Genomic DNA, 21,088 nt, shown 5'->3' with positions numbered 1-21,088 from the left:
GGAACAAGAAGCAAGTCAATACAGCTTCTTGCCCTTTTTAAAGATCTCTGGGCTCTTATCGATAGGTTCGTCTCGGGCAACATTTTGGCGACTATGCTATAAGTCCTCCATTACCCGCACCCGGGTTGGCTGTTGTGGGGAGTATTGAACCCGGCACGGGGACGCGTGCGGGCACGCGTTGAGTTGCGAGGCAAGTCTCGCAACGTCATTTCCACAAGTTTTGGGGTATGAGTCCTGGGGCCCCTGTTCCACCCCAAGTGTACCTCGATTCGCGGTCATTTCATCTCAACCCGGCCCGGCAGCTTGCATACCAAGGCAGGCTGCCTCGAGACGCGGTGACAATTGGCCTGTGCCGGCAGGCCGGCTTTTGTGAACATGGAGCCCCAATTGTTGCTCGTATGCCATTGGGCAACCCCCGTCTCGTTGCAACTCTAATGTCCCTGTCGCAGCATCGAGTCAGTACATCAGCTTGATTGATCGCCTGATTTGATGGTCTGACGCGGAGCCCCAGTGTGGAGGGCGCTAACTACCCCGATCGTGGAGAAAACTACATCCTTGGTCCGGACACTGGGGAATGGCGCGGGAACGAATTTGGACCTTGGTCTTGTTCAATGCCAAAGGGCTGAGAACCGGTGACTTAGGCAACATCTGGGGTAGAAGGGAATACAAGGCTTTGAGTCTCACGGATGCCCACTGTTATAAAGACGCTGAACCCGACGCTCTGGGTCACAGAAGTCATTCCAGCCCTGCAGCCACGAACTCACTCCTCAAATTTGCCTCCTCTCACAGCTCATCATTTTCACGTCAGTTTCTGACATGGAGAACAAATATCACGGCGAGCACCGTGAGGTCATGGGCCCCGAGCTGGCCGACGATGTGAAGCATCAGGAGGCGCTCATTGACTCCTACGTGCCCGACACGGAGGAGGAGCGGAAGCTGGTTCGAAAGATTGATCTCTATATCCTCCCAGCCATGTGGTTGATGTATCTTCTCAGTTACATGGACAGAACCAAGTAAACAAACCGGCAAATCCCTACGAGTTTAGCATCTAACTGAACGCGAATAGTATTGGCAACGCGAAGATCGCGGGTATGGAACACGATCTTGGCCTCGACTCAGGACGATACTCCGTGGCGCTCATTGTCTTCTTCGTTGGTTACGTTGTCTGGGAGGTGCCTTCCAAGTAAGTTTCTCAGAAAGCAACGCTGGGTTTGCGGTGGTGTTAACATATTGTAGCATGATCCTAGCTCGAACGAAACCCTCGATCTTCCTACCCGCCATCATGTTCTTGTGTTAGTCAATACCGATCTCCCGTGTAACAAATGAACAAAAGTTTGCTGACACGAAACCACTAGGGGGATGTGTGACAATTGGAATGGCGTTTATTCAAACTTATGAAGCCCTTGTCGGATTGAGAGTTGTTGTCGGTCTTCTCGAAGCTGGCTTTGCGCCCGGTATGCTTCTGCTGCTTTCGAGTTGGTATAAGCCAGAAGAGCAGGCACGGAGATTTGGTGTCTATATTTCCGCCGCCATTCTTTCCGGTGCATTCGGCGGACTCATTGCCGGCGCTATCACTAGTGGACTCCATGGTATGTTATTGCTGTGAAACATTGTGGAATGGGATTCGTAGTGGTGACATCGACTGACCATTTCTCCAGGGTCTCATGGACTGGCAGGATGGCGATGGCTGTTCATTGTGGAGGGCGCTGCTACCGCAGTCTGGTCGATCATCGCATCCTTTCTGCTCATGGATTTCCCGGCAAACACGAAGCGACTCACCGAACCAGAGCGCGAACTCGCTATCAAGCGACTCCTGGCAAGATCTGCACGTGTTGAAACCGAAGATGCCCCTCGCCTGTCCCACCTCCAAGCCCTCAAGCAGGCTCTTACGAATTGGCGAGTTTGGCTATTCGTTGTTGGCTACATGGCTGTTGTTGGGTCTTCGACTTTGTCCTACTTCTATCCCACACTGGTCAATGGACTCGGGTACAGCACTACGGTGGCTCAGTATATGACAATTCCCATTTATGTGGCTGCATTGTAAGTTCTTCAATCCCTGTTGCAGTAATATAGCGTGGAATCTGGTTAGTGTGATTGCTAACTTGAGATAGCTTTGTCACCGCCATCGTGGTCTACTTCATGGACGTTTATTCCGCCTGGAGAGGCTTTGTCCTTGGATGTACCATGACGGTAGCCATGGTCTGTTCAATCATTATTTGTGTGGTGTATGACTTTCACGCCCGATACGCCCTCCTGGTCATCATGGCGTCTGGTCTGTGGGCATCCAACGGTCTCTCGCTCGCATACGCATCCTCTACCTTTGCAGCCATGCCTGCAGAAGTCCGTGGAATTAGTCTGGCCTTTGTAAATGCAATGGGCAACCTTGCGCGTGAGTCGAAATCATTTCTTAACTTTCTGACATTCGTTTGGTCCGCAAAGGCCTGGCCCTGTCTCAGGGTAGAGCCATTACGCCTTACAAGCGGCACAGATTAGGAACATGCTAACTCGTGATGCCCCAGAAATTTACGGAGCCTATCTTTTCCCCTCCAGCAGCGCACCGAAGTATCTTATGGGCTTTGGTGTAATCTCAGGACTCTGCTTTACTGGTGTGGCGGCCTATCTCGCACTTTATATACTTTTGAGAAAGTACCCACAGCGTCACTAAGTACATAAGTAGGGAACGGATTCTCAAGGACACTTACCCGAGACGCTGTATTAAGCTCACTTATGTATGAGGATACGATAGACTATCATTTTGAAAATTACAACTTGAAACTCCTCCGCTCAATGTACCCATGCAAGCTTGCATATTGACCCTACTGCTTCACCTCGAGCTGCAGCAAACCTTGCGACCTTCCTCCTTCCTTCCTAATTTTTGATGCTGTCGCAAATCCCTGGCTGTTCGGTCATGCACGTAACGCCGAGCTGCTGTTCACTTCCCCAAAAAGGATAGGAATTGTTCGTGCCAAATGTTGCCAGCACAAATTAGTGGGATCTAACTAGTCTCGTCGACGAGAATGGCATTCGAGGACCGATCGACGGTGCGACTACTTGGCTTCTGAGCTCTATCAATCTGGAGCAGATGATGTCGGTGTCACGGCAGTGCATTAGGTTTACAGAAGGTCCGGTGAGACACCGAACAGTGTCCTCTATATAATCCCCATCTTGTCCCTTCTCCTTGAAAGGGGGCAAGATTCAGTCTCTTCATGAATTGAACCATACGTTTGGACTTCTGGTTATACTTGACCTCACAATCCTCTTGACAGTCGGCCTGGACTCTCATATACTTTGCAAATGTTTTGGAGACCCTTGGCGAGGTTCGTACTTCTCTTTGGCCTTCAACGTTTCAAAACTTTCCTCGAGTAGCTCGTTCATACGCAGGACTTGGGTGTCTTGTTGCTGGTGGGACTTTTCCAGCGAGCATGATTGCCTCACGCTCCAGTGAGATACTGCATGCGGGTGCCTTGAGGCACCACCACACAGTATTTGTTCGTTACTCGGCAGGTGGTCGCACCGTCGAATGGACCCAACGTGTGGTTTTCGCCTAAAGTATCATTGCCGTGACGTCGGCCTCAAGCTGGTGCTTTCTTATCATTGACATTCTGCAGTGCGCGAGTTCACGTCGTACCTTGGGCGCCACTTGCCGACCGCAGGGTTGGAATGCGAGACGGCCAGAACCCGCTGTGCCGTGAATACGGACACACCGGTCAGAGTAATGAAAACGAATGTCTTGCTGGTGCCAGAGGGACCACACCCCCCCTCCCCCAGAATTCCACACGGAACACGAGGTAGAATCCGCATGAGAATCTCTCAAGACTCGGGGTCAATCGACCCGAGGACACGATCCTCCACCAGATGTCACTGTGTATGGCATTCCCTGTGAAGGCGTGCCGCACGAAGTCTTGGTGCCTTAGCAGCTCCCAATGAACATTGTCGAGGTGGCGTACGTCGTCGTCATCATCAATCTCTGAGGGCGCGCCGAGGAAGCGCCCGCCAACATCAAATCCTAGCATAAGATCGGATGATCCAAGCGTCTCGCCCGAGCGATGGGAGAAATTCATTTCGTGCAAGATAACTCAACATGACCTGATACAGTAGATATATCTGAGGAAACAACAGCACGAGTATGAAAGAAAAGGGGTTTGTGGGAAGTTCGTGCGCTGCAATCACTGTGGTGAGCCTTTTTGGTTAACGTTGGCTGTTGAATGAATTTTGGATCCAAAGTTGAATTCCAGGTAAAAGTTGATACTTGGAAAGATTGCTTTTGTTAGAATAGATTCTTATGTCCTTAGATCGTTGGATTAAAAAGTCGAGTTTGTACCAGCGATATCCAACTAGGGACAATTTACAATCTAGCCATGAGCGATATTCGACAATAGACAATGGACAATAGCTTACTCGATTCAGCTCTGATTGTTGATTATGTGGGAAACCATTGTCAAAATGGTCCTCCCTCACTAGCTTGTAACTGTAGAAGGTGCAATAATCTATCGAATTGAATAGCACCTATAACAGCAATATTGAAATTGTCACGCCGTCTACTAAATGTCTTCCTATGGGAACAACTTCGAAGACACATAATTACTCACCGCCAAGTCGTTTCTATGCTGGAATAAGATACTGCGAAGCCCTTGTGGGTAAGCGGTGATTATAGTCTTGGTCGGATGTGAAGAAATTGGCATAAGGGTGCTCGCCACCGACTTACATCTGACTAGTTCTCGGTTTGGATTGCCGCACCACATTTTCCAAGCCGCTTCAGTTCCAACACAGTCTCTTTACGACACATGATGTTGTGTAGTCACGACCTCTGAGCCGGCAAGTGACAATTTTTTGTTGTTCATTCATCGGTAGTTATGGTGATTCCGAGCAAGGATTCAAACGGACGTAAGAGAGTAGGTGGTGTAGTTGGTAGTATGATCCGGGTAAGGACTTTCACTTCTTGTTCAACATCACGAAACGCAAGCCAAGTTTTGGTAGTAGTGAGAACGAATGGAAGTTTGTATTATGAAATGATAAAATGAATACCCCATCATAACTCCATGCAACCAGCTATAAACCATTAACCTCCAAAACTCCAAGATCAAAACTAAACCAGTTATGTGTCACATGGATGTTTACCCAGTGTGAGTTAACTAGTCCCGACCGTGGCCATTGTGTCTGCCAGAACCCCCATGTCCACCTCGATGGCCGTCCCTGTCTCCTCGGTGACCATCTCTGTCGCCACGGTGGCCATCGCCGTTGCCATGGTGGCCTCCTCGATCGCCACCGTAGTGCTTGTCGTCACCGTTATAAGCCTCAGCTTCGCGCTTATCCCAGCCATGGTTTCCCCCATATCCGTGGTGACTTGAGTATGTTAGAGATGGGGCATCGCCAATATAGGCAGACTCGGTATAACTTACTCATTATGGTCGTGGTGGTAACCATCGTGGTGGTGGTGATCATCATGATCGTGGTGATAGCCGTCACGGGCCTCGACCTTGCCCTTGCCATCGTCCTTGCCCTCATGACCCTCACCCCAACCTCCGTACCCCTTGTGGTCTCCCTTATCGCCGTATCCGCCGTGGCCATAGCCTTCGTGGCCACCCTTGCCTCCGTAACCACCATGGCCGTAGTCTCCACCCTTGAAGTGGTCATCCTTTACATCATCGCGTCTGACAAAAATCTCTGTTCCATCGTCGCGCCTATACAGGAAGTCAGCAAATGTGCTTACAAACGATTATGAAGTAAGACGTGAAGAGATTGTAGTGCACAGTATTGGTTCGATATATGTTGAACTGGTTCAGGGACTACTCACTTCCATCTTCTGCAGCAGTGGTGGTGGTGTTTGTGATGACGGTGGTGCTTGCACCACTATAGATCAGTTAGTATATAACTCCTCAAAAACAAATGTATTTGACTACTTGCATCATCGTCCCAACTGTGGTGGCAGTGGCCATCCCAGGGTTCACGGATGTCAACAGAGTCGCCGCGCTCCTTCAAGGCTTCGACATTGTTTCCAGGGATGGGGTTGGCGAGAGCCGCGGAGGCCAAGAGGGCGGCAGTGACGAGGAACTTGTTAACCATCGTGGCAGATGTTGATGATGTTGGTGTTTATGTAAGTCTGGGCAGGTTGGACTTGATGATGTTGGAGTGGTTGATACAAAGGAAAATCGAAGTGTTTATGACTGATTAAGAATATGAGATGAAGAATGAAGTCTTGATATTGTTGTGATAATGATAATTTAGGAGAGAGAAAATTCCCAACTTCTGGCTGAAGAACTCTCCCCTTAAGTACCCATTTCGATATCTATACTGGGAACGCAATTAGAAGTAAATGTCCTAGGATGGACTTAGGCTTACCTCCATTGCCGGCACCATCAGTTGAGTTTCCGCGCTGCTTACGGACTCTAAGCCGCCATGCCTATGCCCACCAAAGCGTTACGAGTGGTTCCAACGAGCTCGGAATCCGCATCTCCGGGCCAAAGTCTAGAAGGATCGTTCACTTAGTTGACACGAGCCTAAAGTGAGCTTGCTGGCAATGGGGCGAAGCTGAACCTTGGACATCCAGCGCCTTGCGAGACCCAAATGGTGGTCGGCACAACGCAGATTCGCGAGGCTTCACTCGCTGTTCGGTGCAACCACTGCTGGAGTCTGCGGTAAACATGCGGAAAGCATGAAAGCCAAACGAAGCTACAGCCTAGGACGGTCCTTGTTGGAGCGTCCCAAGAAAGGACATTCGGGGTCCTTGATCGGGGCTAAGCCCTCCAAGGCCCGGAAGTCGGCGCCGAGTGGTGTTGACACATGCTGTCATTGTGTGTCCCGACGTCAAACTCATATTTGCCTTTGCCAAGCGGGCCAAGACGGGTGAGAAGGCTTGCTGTCCACGTTCTATTCTTGGTAAAGGGAGGGTTGGGCTGAGTGAGACTAAATGGGAGCTGGGCTGAACGTTGAGATAGAGTTCCGATCAATCCGTCGTTCCGCACAACAGTGAGTTGGTAAACGTATCCCTTGTATAGAGTTTAGATCGACAAGGGTTTCCTTGTGTGATAGAGTTGCCGTTTAGCGTTCGGGGGCCTGGGATGTTTTAGGTTGGAATACCACGCTTAATGCCGATCTGGGGGTGGCAGTGTCAGTAATAATATGTTAAAGGTCGCAGTTGAGTCGTAGTCACTGGTTCATCGGGAAATTAGCTTGGCCCATTAAGGAAGACGATGAAAGAAAGCTCATTGGGTATAATGGGGATGTCTCTGACGCTCAGTTGAACACAGGTGCAACCTCGCTATTGCGCAACAATCTCCGCCAGTTGCATGGACACCAATTGACCTCGAGACCAGAGCTCAGGCTGATTTCGATCAGGTGGTGCAGTAAGAACGGCGGGCCCAAGGCCCCTGTAAAAGACGAAAGTTAGTCACTCGATAGGGGTCTTTCAGCAAAGAGTGCAACATCTCATCGATTAGTAGTTGTGAGCTTAAAGTCATATGCTCTCAGCTGACTGCATACCTAGGAGTCGGGCTGTGACCAAACCAGCTAACCCAGCAGGCTGACTGAGGTATGAGTGATTTGCAACCATTACTATTGTCCAATGAGCACCTGTTCCAAGAGTGATAGGCTCGAGTCTATTACAATGTTTACATTGAACCCAAAATATTGGTGATTGGTCATCCACACTCCACCGTGGGTACACAACCCGACAGAATTCCAGACACATGGAGTCTGGGCTGGACGAACCCAAATCTGTTCCAGTCCAGAGGACACTCTGAATCATGCAGCCCTATAACGGTCGTTCGGGTCGTCGCGTCGAGATTCAAGTAACAAGAGCGTTATTGGGGCGGAGCAGCATCCCCGTTGGAAACTCTCTATCAGCCTCACCGTTCCGGCATCCCGAGAAAGACCGAAGGTAGTCACGACTGTCCCCTTGCATTGATGTCGATGCTGATCATGTTGAGGCTCACTGAATGCTGATGGATCTGCCCCCACCACCCCGGATAGACTTCTACCTATTGATCAGATTATCAACTACGCAACACAATCATTCCTCCATGATCTCATGAGCGAAAGAGGGAAAACTGTAATCAAATCGCTTATTCACAAGTCTAGAACTGGCTAAAATCCGCCCCGGCTAGTGTCCTATTCCACCTGCTCCGAAGGGTTGGAAGGGTTGGTCTCCCGGATTCCTAGGTTGAGGCGCTGCCCCTTGCTGCGGTGCGGCGGGCTGTCTCCCTACGGCGCCGCCTTCTCTCGCTGCGTTCTCCTCGGCTTGTCTGTGGGCTTGCTGTCTCGCGTTACGGTACCAGACTAGAGCCACAATTGCTGCTGCCACGAACAGGATAATCAGACTATCCACGACGGCCTCGTCTAGGTCGTCGCCCATGGGTTCACCATCCGACCCGACTATGCCATCATCGTACAGGTCTTCATAAACGTCGTCGTAGTAGAGGCGCTCATCTTGAAGGAAATTGTTGATCCATTCGCTCAATGACCACTCCTTTTTCTCAGCTGCAAGGTTAATCAGCATAATGTAACTCGACACAGCACATCTTCGACTTACAAGGCTCATCCTGAATGGAGTTGATCTTCCCGTTCGTGAATGTGTTCCAGGCGCTTCGCAGACGCAACCTCATGAGACTCATAGTCACCGGTAAATACGCCTCGTCGTTGGTTTCCAGAGCATGATCGTAATACCGTTTGGCCAGGTGGAAGTCCTGTGTCAAGCCCACGCCATGCTCATGCATCCATCCTAGGTTGTATAGAGCTTGGCCGCTCTGAAAGTGCTCCGAAGCCCCCGTGTAACACTGCGCTGCCTTGTCAATAGCAGGCTCGGTGCCAATTCCACTGAGGTAGTAGTCCCCCATCTTCACCAGGGAATCTATGTTTGACTGGATAGACGAACGGGTCCAGTAGATAAGTGCCAACGCTGAGTCTTGGAGTAATTTCGACTTTGGAGTGTGGCGCCTAAGCCATGACGGTAGAGGGAGCCGCGATTGGGACGGATCAAGAATATAAGCCACGTTGTTTTGTGCCTTTTCATATCCCTGCTCAGCGGCCATTATGTAATCCAAGAGAGCCAATTCTAGGTCCCCATCTTCATACGCCTGGTTGGCTTCTGACCACGACGATAGAAACGGCTCGGCTTTCTCGGAGACTACCTTGTAGTAATTGAGAGCGGTATGGCATGTCTTGTCCCGACCGACCCCGAAATGCATCATCTCAGCAAGGTAGTACTGGGCCTCGATGTTGCCATAGCGAGCCGCACTTTCAAAGTAGTGGTTAGCTATCTTGAGATCGTCCTTGTTTCCTTGGTCCAGATATAGGGCGCCGAGGGCAACCTGAGCAGTTCCGAAGTCTTGGTCTGCTGCGGCTTTGAAGAGCTCTGTGGCTCTTTGGAAATTATGAGCTACACCATAGCCCTTTAGGGACATGAGGCCAAGGCCCCATTGCGACTGGGAATCGCCATACTGGATGCCGCGTTCAAACCACTTCTTGGCGTTGCCAAAATTCTGCTTCACACCCTCGCCTCTCAACCACATGCGGCCAATATAGCCAGCGGATTTGGCAGCATACTTTTCTAGTCCCGGCTTCACGTTGTCGTTGGGGCGGCCGTCCTTAACACGCCAAAACTTTGTGGCGACACTGAGGAAGTAGTGTCTAGCCAACTCGACGTCTCTCTCAAGCTCGCGCTGGCCCTCGTAGTAGAGCCTGCCGAGGTTGAATGCAGCCTTGTAATCGCCCTTCTGAGACATCAAATCGAGGTACTCGATAACATCGTCAATGGCTGCGTACGCATCCGAGTTGGGGCTGTATCGAAAAGCGTGAATGCCCGAGCTGACTACGCTTGCACCTTCGCCATATACACCGCCGACTTCATCGGCCAGCCTGTATGCCTCGGGTACGAGGTGCATGCCTCCAGGGGGTCCAGAGCGGATCCACGCGATGGCCTTGTCGGCTACCCTCTTGTAGTATTTGCAAGCCATGTCGCAGCTCTTAGGGACGCCGATTCCGCTGACGTAACGAGCGCCGACAGTCATCTCCGACCTGGTGTGTCCCTGGTTCGCGGCGAACGTGTGGTATAGCAAGGCCTTGGCCTGGTCTCTTTCTACTGCGTCGCCCACTCCAGTGGCGTACATGAACCCGACCATGAACTGCGCCGAGCTGTTTCCAGTCACCGAGGCCAGCCTGTTGTAGTGGTCGAAGGCTGCCTTGAAGTTCCTCGGGTGGCTGTAGTTGCCGTAAAAGTTCAGCTCTCCCAGCAGGTAGATTGCGTCCGTGTTGTCCAGATCGGCCGCCTGTTGCAAGAGCCTTACGCCTTCGAGAAGGGGCCCGCTGATGACGGGTGCGGCATGTTCCTCGGGAGGGGCGCTGACGCGCAGACTCGGCAGCGCCTTCAAGGCGTATCGGAAGACTGTCCCAAACAGGCCACCCGGCTTCTTGCTCTTCCGCGACGGCGGCGTCTTGATCTTTCGGAGTTCGGCTCTGGCGGCATCGACGAGTTCCCAGCCTTTGGTCGGTCAGTATATGTTTTCAAGGCAGTGCGGTGGTGATGCTTCGCCGTCCTACCATTTTGGTACGGCGTCCACCCGCCTGAGAGCGCGGCGGGCTCGACCTCAACCGCAGGTTCGGGTGTCGCAACATCGTCCGTGGGGTTATCTGCTGCGAAGACCTTCTGTTCACTAGCACATGAAACTGCGACAACCTGTAATAGCACTGTTGGCCCCAGAAGTTAGTCGGAAGTCAGCCGTGGTGGCCCAGATACAACAGCAGTCCCCATCCGCTGGGGGTGCGAGACGACGACGAGCCAGGACAGGATAGGACCTACGGAGCGCGGAGACGATGCAACGCCTCATGATGGGAAAAGCGCTACTGGCAAGAGATTCTGAGCTGTGATTCTGGCATCATAGCACTCGAGCAGGACGTCCAAGGGTCGTTCGTTTGTATACGGCAGTGGTGGTCGTTTGTGGTGCTCGCTGCTGCTCGACGTCCAGTCCCTTACAGCCGGGCGACGCAAGCTGGCCTCAAAGGAAACGACAGCGTCAATCGACAGCTCCAGAGATGACGAGCGACAGGGGGCCACGCCCACCTGTGATTGGCGGCGAGCTTCGATGTGGGGGCCCAAAGCGGAATTCGCATGGATGGGATTTTGGCGGCGGCAAAGCCCAGGATTCGGGCTTCGTGAAATGCACAAGGCCAACAACCATTCGCCGTCAGAGCTGGGCCTGATCTTGGGTTGTTGAGCTGCTACTTGTCTCAAGAGAACCTCGGAAGCGGGAGAGGCAATTTCGGCCAGAGTAGCCTGCGCTCGCATCCTCATCCTCGAAGCAGTGCACGCCAAGGTCTTCTGTGCATTGCACAAGCCGTCTCACAGCTGGGTTATACAAGAATCTCGACGTCTGGGGCCCCAGCCATAAGACACCAGACCAGTCAAACATGTTCAATCTCGCTTGTGTGGATGGGTTTAGGTACCCGGGGTTGGATGAAGTCTACGTTCTTGATTTGATCCCGCTCACCCAAGGACCAGCTGCGATATCTTCAGATCAGAAACTTTGCCTGTTTAACCCTCTTGGTCTACGGCCCGGCCCAGTCAAGGAGTTTCACACCAACCATGGCAACCTCACATGCGCAAAGGCATACGATGTGAATAGTGCCGTCGTCGCTACTGCGGGAGAGGATGGGAGCATCTCCATGTGGGACTTGCGGCAAGACGGCAGCCGCGCAGAGGTGGCTCGGATGACAGGTATGGCCTGTTTCGAGCAGCAGCGATAAGCGTCACGACACTGATCTCTTCCCCAGATAACCAGGCACCTGTCCTGTCGTTGGCCTGTTCAAGTAGTGGGTATTCCGTCGTTGCTGGCACCGAACTGCGCCAAAGTCAAGCGTCGATCCTGATCTGGTAAGTTCAGTGACAAGTCACACACTCGTTGCTTCGGACTGTGTTGACCCTCTCTCTGAAGGGACGTTCGTTCGAATCCTACGCCGCGTCATAAATACCAAGAGGTTCATAGTGACGACATTTGTGAACTGAACTTCCACCCAAGTGACCCGAATATTCTCCTGTCCGGGTCCACGGACGGTCTCGTCAACGTCTATGATACGCGCATCACTGATGAGGACGAGGTAATCATCCAGACCTTCAATCATGACGCATCCATACACCATGCCGCGTTCCTCAACGACACAGATGTGTTTGCAGTATCACACGACGAGAGGTTTGCCGTGTATAGCATGGCCGAGGACCAAGAGAAAGGTTCTGCCTTGACAAATTTTGGCAACATGAGAGAGATCCTGGGCTGCCAATATATCGCAAACGTCTCCGCCAAGGCCAACGGTGCCGGCGCCGTCATTGGAGCGGGTACCCATGAGTAAGTGATGCTAGCCCGTATGCCGCTGTCTGTGTTCTTGCTAACCCCTGTCCAACAGTCAACAGATGTTTGAACTCGTTCACCTGTCCAAAGGGACGACGGAGTGGGCCTTGGACAGGGCTAACAGCGTCGGTCTGCCAGGTGCTCATTCCTCCGAGATTGTCAGGAGCTTCTGTTTCTATGACGAGGCCCAGATGGTGTTCAGCGTTGGTGAAGACGGTTATATCAAGGCTTGGAAACCGGGCGCATGAGCCTTCAAATTGATAGACCAATATCAGCCGTACTTATCATGCTTCCCCTTGACCTTGAGCACTAGGAGCTGTTCGTGATAATCACCCTCGCGCCTAGCCCTCTTCAACGTTCTGACTTCTTCCTCCTCAAGACGGCGGCCCACTGCTTCTTCCAACTCTTTCCTGCTGATCTTCTCCTTGGCCTTCTCCTCTTTGGAGGCCTTAAGCTTCGGCTTGAAACGGGCTTGCATGCGGATGCGGCATGTGGTATCGAAGCTGATCTCGGTCGCGTCGCCTCGTGCTTCCGGGCCTGCGTTAACTTTGGAGGACTCCTTGACGGTGAGGAATGTCTCGCGCAGCGTTTGTAGTTGGAACGTTCCCGGTGTGTCGGACGTAGGGATCACAGTCCAGGTCTCTAGAGGCGAGACGGCTTCGGATGTGGCGCCGAGGATGCCGTACTTGTCGCAGCTTAGATACCTAGTTGGTGGCCGGTCAGCAACATGCGCAGGAGCCGGCAGACACGGTACTACTCACTTCCCGTAACGCCCCTTGAAGCGGAAGTTCTCCGTCCCCGCAATCTTGTTCGCAACCCACACCTGCCGGACATCATGCGGCTCTGACGTCGATGGATTCGCGTCGACGATGTTCACCACCGGATCGGCGAAGACGCTGCCATTGGCGTCGCAGGCAAGGCAAGTAGGCGGTTCTGACGGCAGAACGAACATGACGGGGCCGACTACGTCGCCTACTGCCTCGGCAGACACCCAACTGTCGTCATCGGCTGCATCGTCTGCTGGAGCTTTGACAACCTCGCTGGATCCGGCTTCCACTGTGGCCGACGATTCGCCTTCGGTCCTCTTTCTCTTCTTGGGCTTCTTGTCGCCCTTGAACGATAGTGGCTTGACCATGACAGCTGCCGTGCCCGAAGCGTGCAATCCACCGGCTGTGGACGTCTTCGTGGGTGGCAGGGTGTTGATTAAGCTTAGGTACCCTACCTATCCGTAGGTACCTGGGGCATGCACTCAAGGCGCCAAAGTTAGGTGGTTACAGGCTAGTTAAAGGAGCGTGCAGCTTGCGTTGCATGCTAGCGAGGTTGAATATCTGGTAATTGCATGGCCCTCGTCCAATTATGCAATCGCATCAGACCTGTGCGCGCTCCTGTCAGCTACATACTCGCCGTTGTGCGATTGATAATCATGTGTAGTACTGTACTATAGGTGTGTTCCCAAATGGATGCTTCTGTCCCGTGGTGACTCGTCATTCCGAGCCCCGGGGCGATAACTCTAGTCGAGGCTGAGGCTCTGTCGTTACTGCGGATCCCTTCTCTGTCACGGGGCACGGAAGGCTCCGGCCTAAGGCTGGGCCAAAGCCGACGGTTTCCTATGGCTCATAACTCGAAACATCGTAACATTTTGAGGAGTCTTCACAATTTCAACCCTTGAAATATACAGTACCACCAAAGGGTCAATTTGATTCACAAATCCATATCCTTCAAAGTATACAAACGGCAGTATGGCGACGGCACAACCGGTAGTAGTTTCCCTGCATGACCTCAAGAGTGGTATGATGCCTTTAACCCTGCCACTTCATATGGTACTTACACTTTATAGGGGCAATATCATTCGAAACTCTGCAGGAGGCGTTCGGCCCCGATTCTTTGGGCATCCTGGTTGTGAAAGATGTGCCCCAAGAGTTTGCTAGTTTGAGGCGCAAGCTGCTATCCTATGCGTCCTATATGGGCAACCTCAATGAAGAGGATTTTGGTATGAAGCTCGTCACAGAATGTAAAAGATGTGGCTGACGCAGTATTAGACAAGTTTACCAATGAGGCGGCCAAGTACTTGGTCGGGTGGTCCAAGGGCCGTGAGCAGCTCAAGAATGGTGGAGCAGATGATCTGAAAGGATCCTTCTATGCCAACTGCGCATTTTACGTTGACCCTACCCGCGAGGCTGCAACGCCCACTGAGCTTTTCACGCTCAAGGACTTCCCCGAGTATCTGGCGCCAAACTCATGGCCGCCCAAGGAGATGCTCCCGGGCTTCAGGCCTACGCTGGAAGAGCTTTGCACTGTGATCATCGATACCGCGGTGCTCGTGGCGAGAGCCTGTGACAGATTCGCCGAGAAGGAGATTCCGGGATACCCCAAGTCATACCTGGAGACTGTCGTAAAGACGTCTTCCACCACCAAGGCTCGTCTACTGCACTACTATCCCATGACAGAAGAGATCATGGCCAGAGGCGGCGAAGAAGACAACTGGTGTGCAGTGCACAAGGACCATGGCTGCTTGACGGGGCTGACCTCGGCCATGTTCATTGACGAGGAGAAAATCAACGCCAAAGTCCCAGCTTTCGGTGACAAGGTCCCAGAGTCCTTGCCGATTCTTGAGGAACTGCCTCAGTCGCCAGACCCACAGGCTGGACTATGGATAAAATCCCGAAAAGGCCATCCTGTTCAGGTGAAAATCCCGAGGGATTGTATTGCTTTTCAGACGGGCGAGGCTCTGGAGAGGATAACACGGGGCAAGTTCAAGGCCGTGGAGCATTCGGTGCGGGGCGCATACGCTAAGGGAGTGGCGCGCAACACCCTTGCCGTCTTCACGCAGCCGAATCTCGAGGATGAGGTCGACCTGGATCAGAAGATTACTTTTGGCGAATTTGCGAGAGGCATTATTGCAAAGAACACGGTCTGATAGGGTTGAATAAAGACGAGCTACTGCGGAGTACGCGCACATCCAAGACATGTTCTTACCGTAGCACGCCGAGCAGTCACCCCAACCAATGTACATAGTAGGACCTAACTTTCAGGGGCTTTGCCTCATGTCAACCTGACCCGCCCAACTCCTTTTCTCTATATAACACAACCTGACAACTCTGCCAAAGATGACCTTGTGACAGCGTCACTACGGATAGCTTCGATATCAAGCTTGCCCAACGAGATCCTGGTACAAATTGTAGGATGCCTCGACGGGCATTACGACCGATTTGCATGCCTGTTGGTGGATCATCGTTTCTGCAGCGTTGCCCAACCACTGCTCCGTAAGAGAGCAGGCGTCGGAGCGTTAACTAGAATAATATTCTGGGCCATCGCTGCCGGTAAATATGGGGCTCTGGAAAGGGTATTGTAGGTAGGTGGCACGGTTAACGCACTCATCACGCTTCCGTTTGGCTCGTCATTCTTCGAATACGACAAACCGCCGGTTCCAAAGAGACCTGAAACCCACCTTTGGCAGAAAGCGCGAAATCAAAACGAGGATGTGCTTTCGGCCGACAATGACACTTGTGAATCTTGGGCGCTACACTGACAACGCATGCATTCCTCGGATGCTGCTCCTGGCCCGGGGTTGATGCTAGGAGAAGAGAAAAGCACCCCAACTGCACTTGATCTAACGTTTCTTGAGTCTCGGGGCAGACCTTGACTGTAGTAGCGATTTCGACGGCGCAACTCCACTGATTAGGGCAACATCTAGCCGCAATTTGCGGGTGGTAAAACTACTGATAGAAGCTGGGGGTGACATATTGGCCGAAGATGTGGAAGGCGCCACGTGTTTTTCAATCGCGTGCAGGTTGAGAGACAAGAAACACGGACCTTCCTTGACCATTATCGAGCATATATGGAGCAAGATGTCCCCTTCTGATACAGCTGACGTATCTCAAGGTTTGCGAGCGCTGACCCAGGTGCTTAAGCACCGTCGTGGTACGCGCCAGCTGTTCACAATTGCTAAGACTATACTTGCGCATTTCCACAAAAGCAACGAACTCAGGAAGCAGGCCGGTGCCCTGATTTTACGCTGTCTCGACCATGGCGAGGACCAGATACTAGACTCTATTCTGCATTACTGGCCCGACGCGACTGTGGATGAGAAAACCGAAGAAATATGAACGATGTTCGCTCGAATAACTCGTGGTAAAGGAGTGCGATGCCTTGAATGGGTTCTCGGCCAGGATAAGCATAATGTCCTGCTTCAGGATTACCAGATCATCTGCCGTTGACTTCAACCGAAAGAGTGGAAAGGTGAGTTCGGAGAGCACAAACTGATATACAAGGATGACCCAAGTGCTCTCTGTTTCCTGCTCTTGCATCGCGGTGCCGCTTTCAATACTCCTGACGATATTGGCCGCACACCTCTCTTCTACACGTGTTCCCAAGGACTCATCGAGATTTCTCGGAAGCTTCTTTCCCTGGGTGCCGATCCCCTTCGTCACTATGATAACACCTTCTCGGCAATGGACTTCAGCAATGGAAATCCAACGACACAGATTTTGCTGGATTCAGGGTGCGACATCTATGCAGCGCCAGGCTCCGTCGAGCACGAGTTTCTCTCATAGCCCTGTTCTAGGCGCTATGTGGGCCGATGACCATCATAAGCTGGCTTGCATGCTTACCCATCAGCCTACTAACGCTCACCCCAAGCAAGGCGCCGGGAAATCTCAGTTGTACCAGCTCCTGGAGGACTGTTGCTCCTACGACAGATCACGTTGCTTCATTTATCTGATAATTTTAGATCACGATCGGGTGGCGGCGGTATTGACAGAAGACGTAGTTCGGCATTTCCTTCACAGTCTCATTTACACGGTTGAAAACGACACCAGGCCCTTCTGGGTCACATTCGAAGACATAGATGATATTGTCGATACGATTGTGGTGCTTCTCGGCTTTGGAGGTAGTCAGCGGCCGCTACTTGAAGTATTCAGCATATGGCCAGGGATGCAGTCATTTTTAGTGGTAAGCCCGACCCTTTCCCCCGAGAAGCGTCATGCTACGAGGTTCTGAGCGACCCTCGAGACTAATGATAATGCTGGCGGAGATCTAGCTCAAGGTGATGATGAGACCCACCAGAGAATGCCTGCAGACTGGTTTTATTGAAGAATCACTATTTTGAGGCAGAGAGTTCGATACAAGAATGAGGCCGACCATGTGTTCCTCTCATCAAACCGTGTGTCATCGGACAAGAGAATGACTGGTAGTATGATGCAATACGAGAATCTCTATGGTTACTTTCCTTAGTCGGCTGCTCAGGTATATTGTCGGGATGGCAGGGGATGCAAAAAGGCGAACCTGCGGAGCCTACTGATAGGACACTCAGGCTTGTGGACTACTATTTTTGTTTACAACGATATACTTAGGTAGCTATTCAGTTGACGGATTGCCATCTCATTCTCAATTAGACACGCAATCGAAGGTGAGGTTTTCTTCCAAACTCAATGGTGCACATATGACACCATGGTGTCATGGTGTAATAGCTTCCTCTGGCGAAAATAGAAGGCGTAGCCGGACGATGATGCGTAGTATCTGGGCAAGCACTCAGGAGTGCGGGCGAATCGAGGCCAGCACCGTTGAAGAACGACATATTCCGAAGAACCTCCTTCGATCTATGTCCATTCTTATCTCTATCTACTCTTCTCCTCGGTAGGTGCACAGCCACCAACTCGGTGAGGCATGCTTTTTTTTTTTTTTTTTTTCAAGCCGTACTAATTAGAGAATAGCATTAGTACCTACCTAGGTACCTTACCTTGATCTGATACTCCATCGCCCATTTGGTCCTCGATGCGCTCATTTCTCCTTGCCTCCTTGCATCTGCTCGTTCACCGGGACCCCAACGACCTGACCTGTCCGGCTTTTAGTGCATTCCCCCCCCCCAGGGACAGCAACATGGAATCATCGTATCAGCATGATGTTTACCGGCGTGAAGTCGAACCTCAGAGAGTCCCAGCGGTCGTGTACGATTCCGATTCCATACCATCCGTTAGCGACCTCGAAGAGACCATACGCTCGACCCTAGGCTAGTGGAAGGAAGAGTACCTATACTGCGCGCTTTGTCTTGCCGCTGCTACCGGGCTCATCATATTGCTTTGGAGGTACGACGGAGAGGTGGAACCAAAGTTGGGAGCCGGCCTGGAGCTGAGCACAGTCGTCATCGCAATCATGACAGTTTTCCGTGTCGCGCTCAGTGCTATTGTCGAAACTGCGCTCAGCCAGGGTGCCTGGATATGGGTGTCCGCAGCTCGACAACGCCGCAAGAAGACCGAGCCCGCTCGCCTGGAGGACTTCAAGATGTTTGACGAGGCTTCGCGAGGACTCCTAGGCAGCCTGAGTCTTGTATGGCGTCTTCGCGGAACGTACGTTACATCAATTCTGAAGGGAGTTGTTGAGGAGCTGACCTGGTTACTAGCCATCTTGCTTGTGTGGGAGCTGGTATAATTGTATTGATTCATGGATTCGAAACATTCTCGCAAGAAATGGTCACATACGCTGAGCAGCCAACTCCGATGATCAATCTGACCAACTCACTTGCTCCGCCGCCGGCAAGAAGTGAGACCTGGAACAACATCGTTGCCAAGGGGTTCGGAGGAGGTAGGTTGAGACATGGGTCCAATCACTATAATGAGTGCTAATATTCGGGTAGACCAAGACCTAGGCCTATCAACCAAAGCTGCCTTCTACGACGGCATCATGGCAAGTGCCATTTCCGACTTGCCTGTGTTTTGTGGTACGGCGAATTGCACATGGCCAGTCTTCCCAACATTGGCCGTCTGCGGTAACTGCTCAGAGACCCACTACCAGCAATCCTGTTCGACGTCAAACTCTTGCACGTACTCCACAGCTTCAGGGACTTCTGTCGTATCCCCCAGCGGTGGCTCAACTGGATATCGTTTCACTGTTGCGCCGACGAACACCTCTGCCGATGGGCCTGACACTGCGACACAATCGTACTTTTCTTCGTTCGACATCATGTCAGTTTCCAAAAGTCACACCTCGGCGTCAGTCGAAGCTTATCAATGTGCGCTCTGGTTCTGCCTACACACTTATCAAGTCACGGTGATCAACGGGCAACAAACCACCGTGTTGCTTGGCAATTGGTCTAAGGCTGAGTTCTCAGCCGCAAGCAGCTCTCACAATGATGAGTATTACTTCACTGATATTCCGTCCAAGATGAATGTCAGTCCTGGCACTCGGTACAGTGTCTCGATGGAATCTATCGAGGTGCTAGGAAGTTTTATGGCGTCCAAGATGCTAGGGAACTCGTCAAATGTCGATAACCAAGCAGATTACTCCTCGGACTGGGTGCAAGCCATGCAGAATGCCTCTTCTGATCTATCAGCCTGGATGTCCCGTTTGACACTAAGCATGACCAACGATATAAGGCTTTCCGGTTCTACGGACCACAACAACAGACAGAGCCAGTATCAGTACACTGGCATAGCTTACGTCCAAGCACCTTACATCCAGGTGGAATGGCGATGGGTGGTATACCCAATCTCACTCATGGTCCTCGCCTTCTTATATCTGGCGCAAACTGTGTGGAGAACCGCTCGTGATCAAGTCGCTGCATGGAAGGGAGACTCCTTGCCGATGCTGTTCGCCCACATTGACAAGGGCATCCACGAAGTCGTTCGCGATGGGATGGATAGACCAGGAGGTTTGAATGATCAAATTGGACGAACACAGGTGGAACTGGTCCGAAGGCAGAACGGGCAATGGTTGTTCAAGTTGCCACAACGACAAGTGAAGCGCCGGCAGCTTGTCATAACAGATTCTAGTGACGAGGAGTTTTAGGACGTTGATCACATTATCCTTGCGTGCATGCTTACAGTGAATAGTTACTATAGAAGTTTACCCTTTGCACCGAAATGACAAGATTGAATTGTACTAAAAACCCGGGGACTCGTCGCCTGCTCAAGTGGCTTGCGAGAGGCGTGTCAGTGTGCGAAATCTCAATCAGCTGAACTGCGTGAACGTCTCAACACATAGCGACAAGCGTGGATTAGCGAGAGCCGGTTGACTCGTAGTCACCCGGCTCGCGATTCTGGCTTAGACTGGTGTTGACTAGAGCGTTTCTGGAATTGTTCAGCCAAGTGGCTTTTAGTCGGTGCGGACACAGAGGCATTTGGCGTTGTAGTGCTCTAGTATGAACGGTGCGTATCACTCTCGCTTGCATCGCGTGCTGGTTGGTGTACCGAGAGTCTATGCCGGCAGCTCCGGCAATTTTCGGTTAACAATTTCCGGCAATTCGCAACGCAGCAAGGGCAGCTTGCGCTTAACGATAAATGTCTGACACGTCGCGCCTGACACAGCTCGACGCCATGGCAGCATGGGTACAGTATGCGTTCTACCTCGATCGATCCAGGCGCTATTTCTGAGGGTTATTTTTCTAAGTCAAATCAAGTGATCGCGAATGGCGCATCGTTAGCAAGCATGGGTACGCGCGATTGCCAAACTGCCTGACTTTCCCAACCCCTTGCTCACCGGCATCACGGAATTGTTTCCGCAATGGGAACCCTGACGACTGAATCGCTGTCCTAGCGCCCGTTTTGACACGTTTTTCCCGAGTCATTTCCGCTGTTGGCCTGATATGACGATGTTCAACCCGATCCGTCAAGTCTGCTAGAACCATGAGAAGTGACTTGCCACGCCTGCGAGTAATTAGGTCTTATCCTCGTGCGATTAGTTGGTGATCAATCCATTGAGGCAGGCAAGCAAGCTGCACCCCGCAAAGTCAGCGTCATTATAGCCTCCCTAGGCTCCGT

General features: G+C 51.8%; 7 protein-coding genes across 7 annotated transcripts; 4 read left to right on the top strand and 3 right to left on the bottom strand.

Annotated features, from left to right (window-relative positions):
- Positions 1-816: 816 nt before the first annotated feature.
- Positions 817-2,665, top strand: JN550_004291 (uncharacterized protein; the record flags this gene model as incomplete). The annotated part of the gene is made up of 7 exons (XM_049315791.1): positions 817-1,013; positions 1,067-1,183; positions 1,237-1,292; positions 1,356-1,589; positions 1,659-2,040; positions 2,112-2,389; positions 2,520-2,665. 7 exons carry the CDS (start codon positions 817-819, stop codon positions 2,663-2,665), a joined length of 1,410 nt encoding a protein of 469 aa, XP_049173829.1.
- A 2,467-nt stretch (positions 2,666-5,132) lies between these two features.
- JN550_004290 (uncharacterized protein) lies at positions 5,133-6,063 on the bottom strand (the record flags this gene model as incomplete). The annotated part of the gene is made up of 3 exons (XM_049315790.1): positions 5,133-5,343; positions 5,400-5,681; positions 5,885-6,063. 3 exons carry the CDS (start codon positions 6,061-6,063, stop codon positions 5,133-5,135), a joined length of 672 nt encoding a protein of 223 aa, XP_049173828.1.
- Positions 6,064-8,098: 2,035 nt separating this feature from the next.
- Positions 8,099-11,278, bottom strand: JN550_004289 (uncharacterized protein; the record flags this gene model as incomplete). The annotated part of the gene is made up of 4 exons (XM_049315789.1): positions 8,099-8,475; positions 8,528-10,474; positions 10,534-10,639; positions 10,838-11,278. The coding sequence occupies 4 exons, from the start codon at positions 11,276-11,278 to the stop codon at positions 8,099-8,101; spliced, it is 2,871 nt and encodes a 956-aa protein (XP_049173827.1).
- Positions 11,279-11,400: 122 nt separating this feature from the next.
- Positions 11,401-12,583, top strand: JN550_004288 (uncharacterized protein; the record flags this gene model as incomplete). The annotated part of the gene is made up of 4 exons (XM_049315787.1): positions 11,401-11,707; positions 11,764-11,863; positions 11,925-12,332; positions 12,391-12,583. 4 exons carry the CDS (start codon positions 11,401-11,403, stop codon positions 12,581-12,583), a joined length of 1,008 nt encoding a protein of 335 aa, XP_049173826.1.
- A 23-nt stretch (positions 12,584-12,606) lies between these two features.
- On the bottom strand, positions 12,607-13,470 carry JN550_004287 (uncharacterized protein; the record flags this gene model as incomplete). Its single annotated transcript, XM_049315786.1, has 2 exons — positions 12,607-13,039; positions 13,097-13,470. The coding sequence occupies 2 exons, from the start codon at positions 13,468-13,470 to the stop codon at positions 12,607-12,609; spliced, it is 807 nt and encodes a 268-aa protein (XP_049173825.1).
- A 604-nt stretch (positions 13,471-14,074) lies between these two features.
- Positions 14,075-15,252, top strand: JN550_004286 (uncharacterized protein; the record flags this gene model as incomplete). Its single annotated transcript, XM_049315785.1, has 3 exons — positions 14,075-14,123; positions 14,173-14,325; positions 14,375-15,252. 3 exons carry the CDS (start codon positions 14,075-14,077, stop codon positions 15,250-15,252), a joined length of 1,080 nt encoding a protein of 359 aa, XP_049173824.1.
- A 2,960-nt stretch (positions 15,253-18,212) lies between these two features.
- On the top strand, positions 18,213-20,117 carry JN550_004285 (uncharacterized protein; the record flags this gene model as incomplete). Its single annotated transcript, XM_049315784.1, has 4 exons — positions 18,213-18,305; positions 18,348-18,679; positions 18,733-18,914; positions 18,967-20,117. The coding sequence occupies 4 exons, from the start codon at positions 18,213-18,215 to the stop codon at positions 20,115-20,117; spliced, it is 1,758 nt and encodes a 585-aa protein (XP_049173823.1).
- Positions 20,118-21,088: the final 971 nt, after the last annotated feature.

The sequence above is a fragment of the Neoarthrinium moseri genome, assembly GCF_022829205.1.
Source record: "Neoarthrinium moseri strain CBS 164.80 chromosome Unknown scaffold11_Wmoseri_CBS_16480, whole genome shotgun sequence".
Lineage (NCBI taxonomy): Eukaryota > Fungi > Ascomycota > Sordariomycetes > Amphisphaeriales > Apiosporaceae > Neoarthrinium > Neoarthrinium moseri.
Note: the sequence above shows the minus strand (reverse complement) of the source record. Positions and strands in the feature narration are given on the sequence as shown.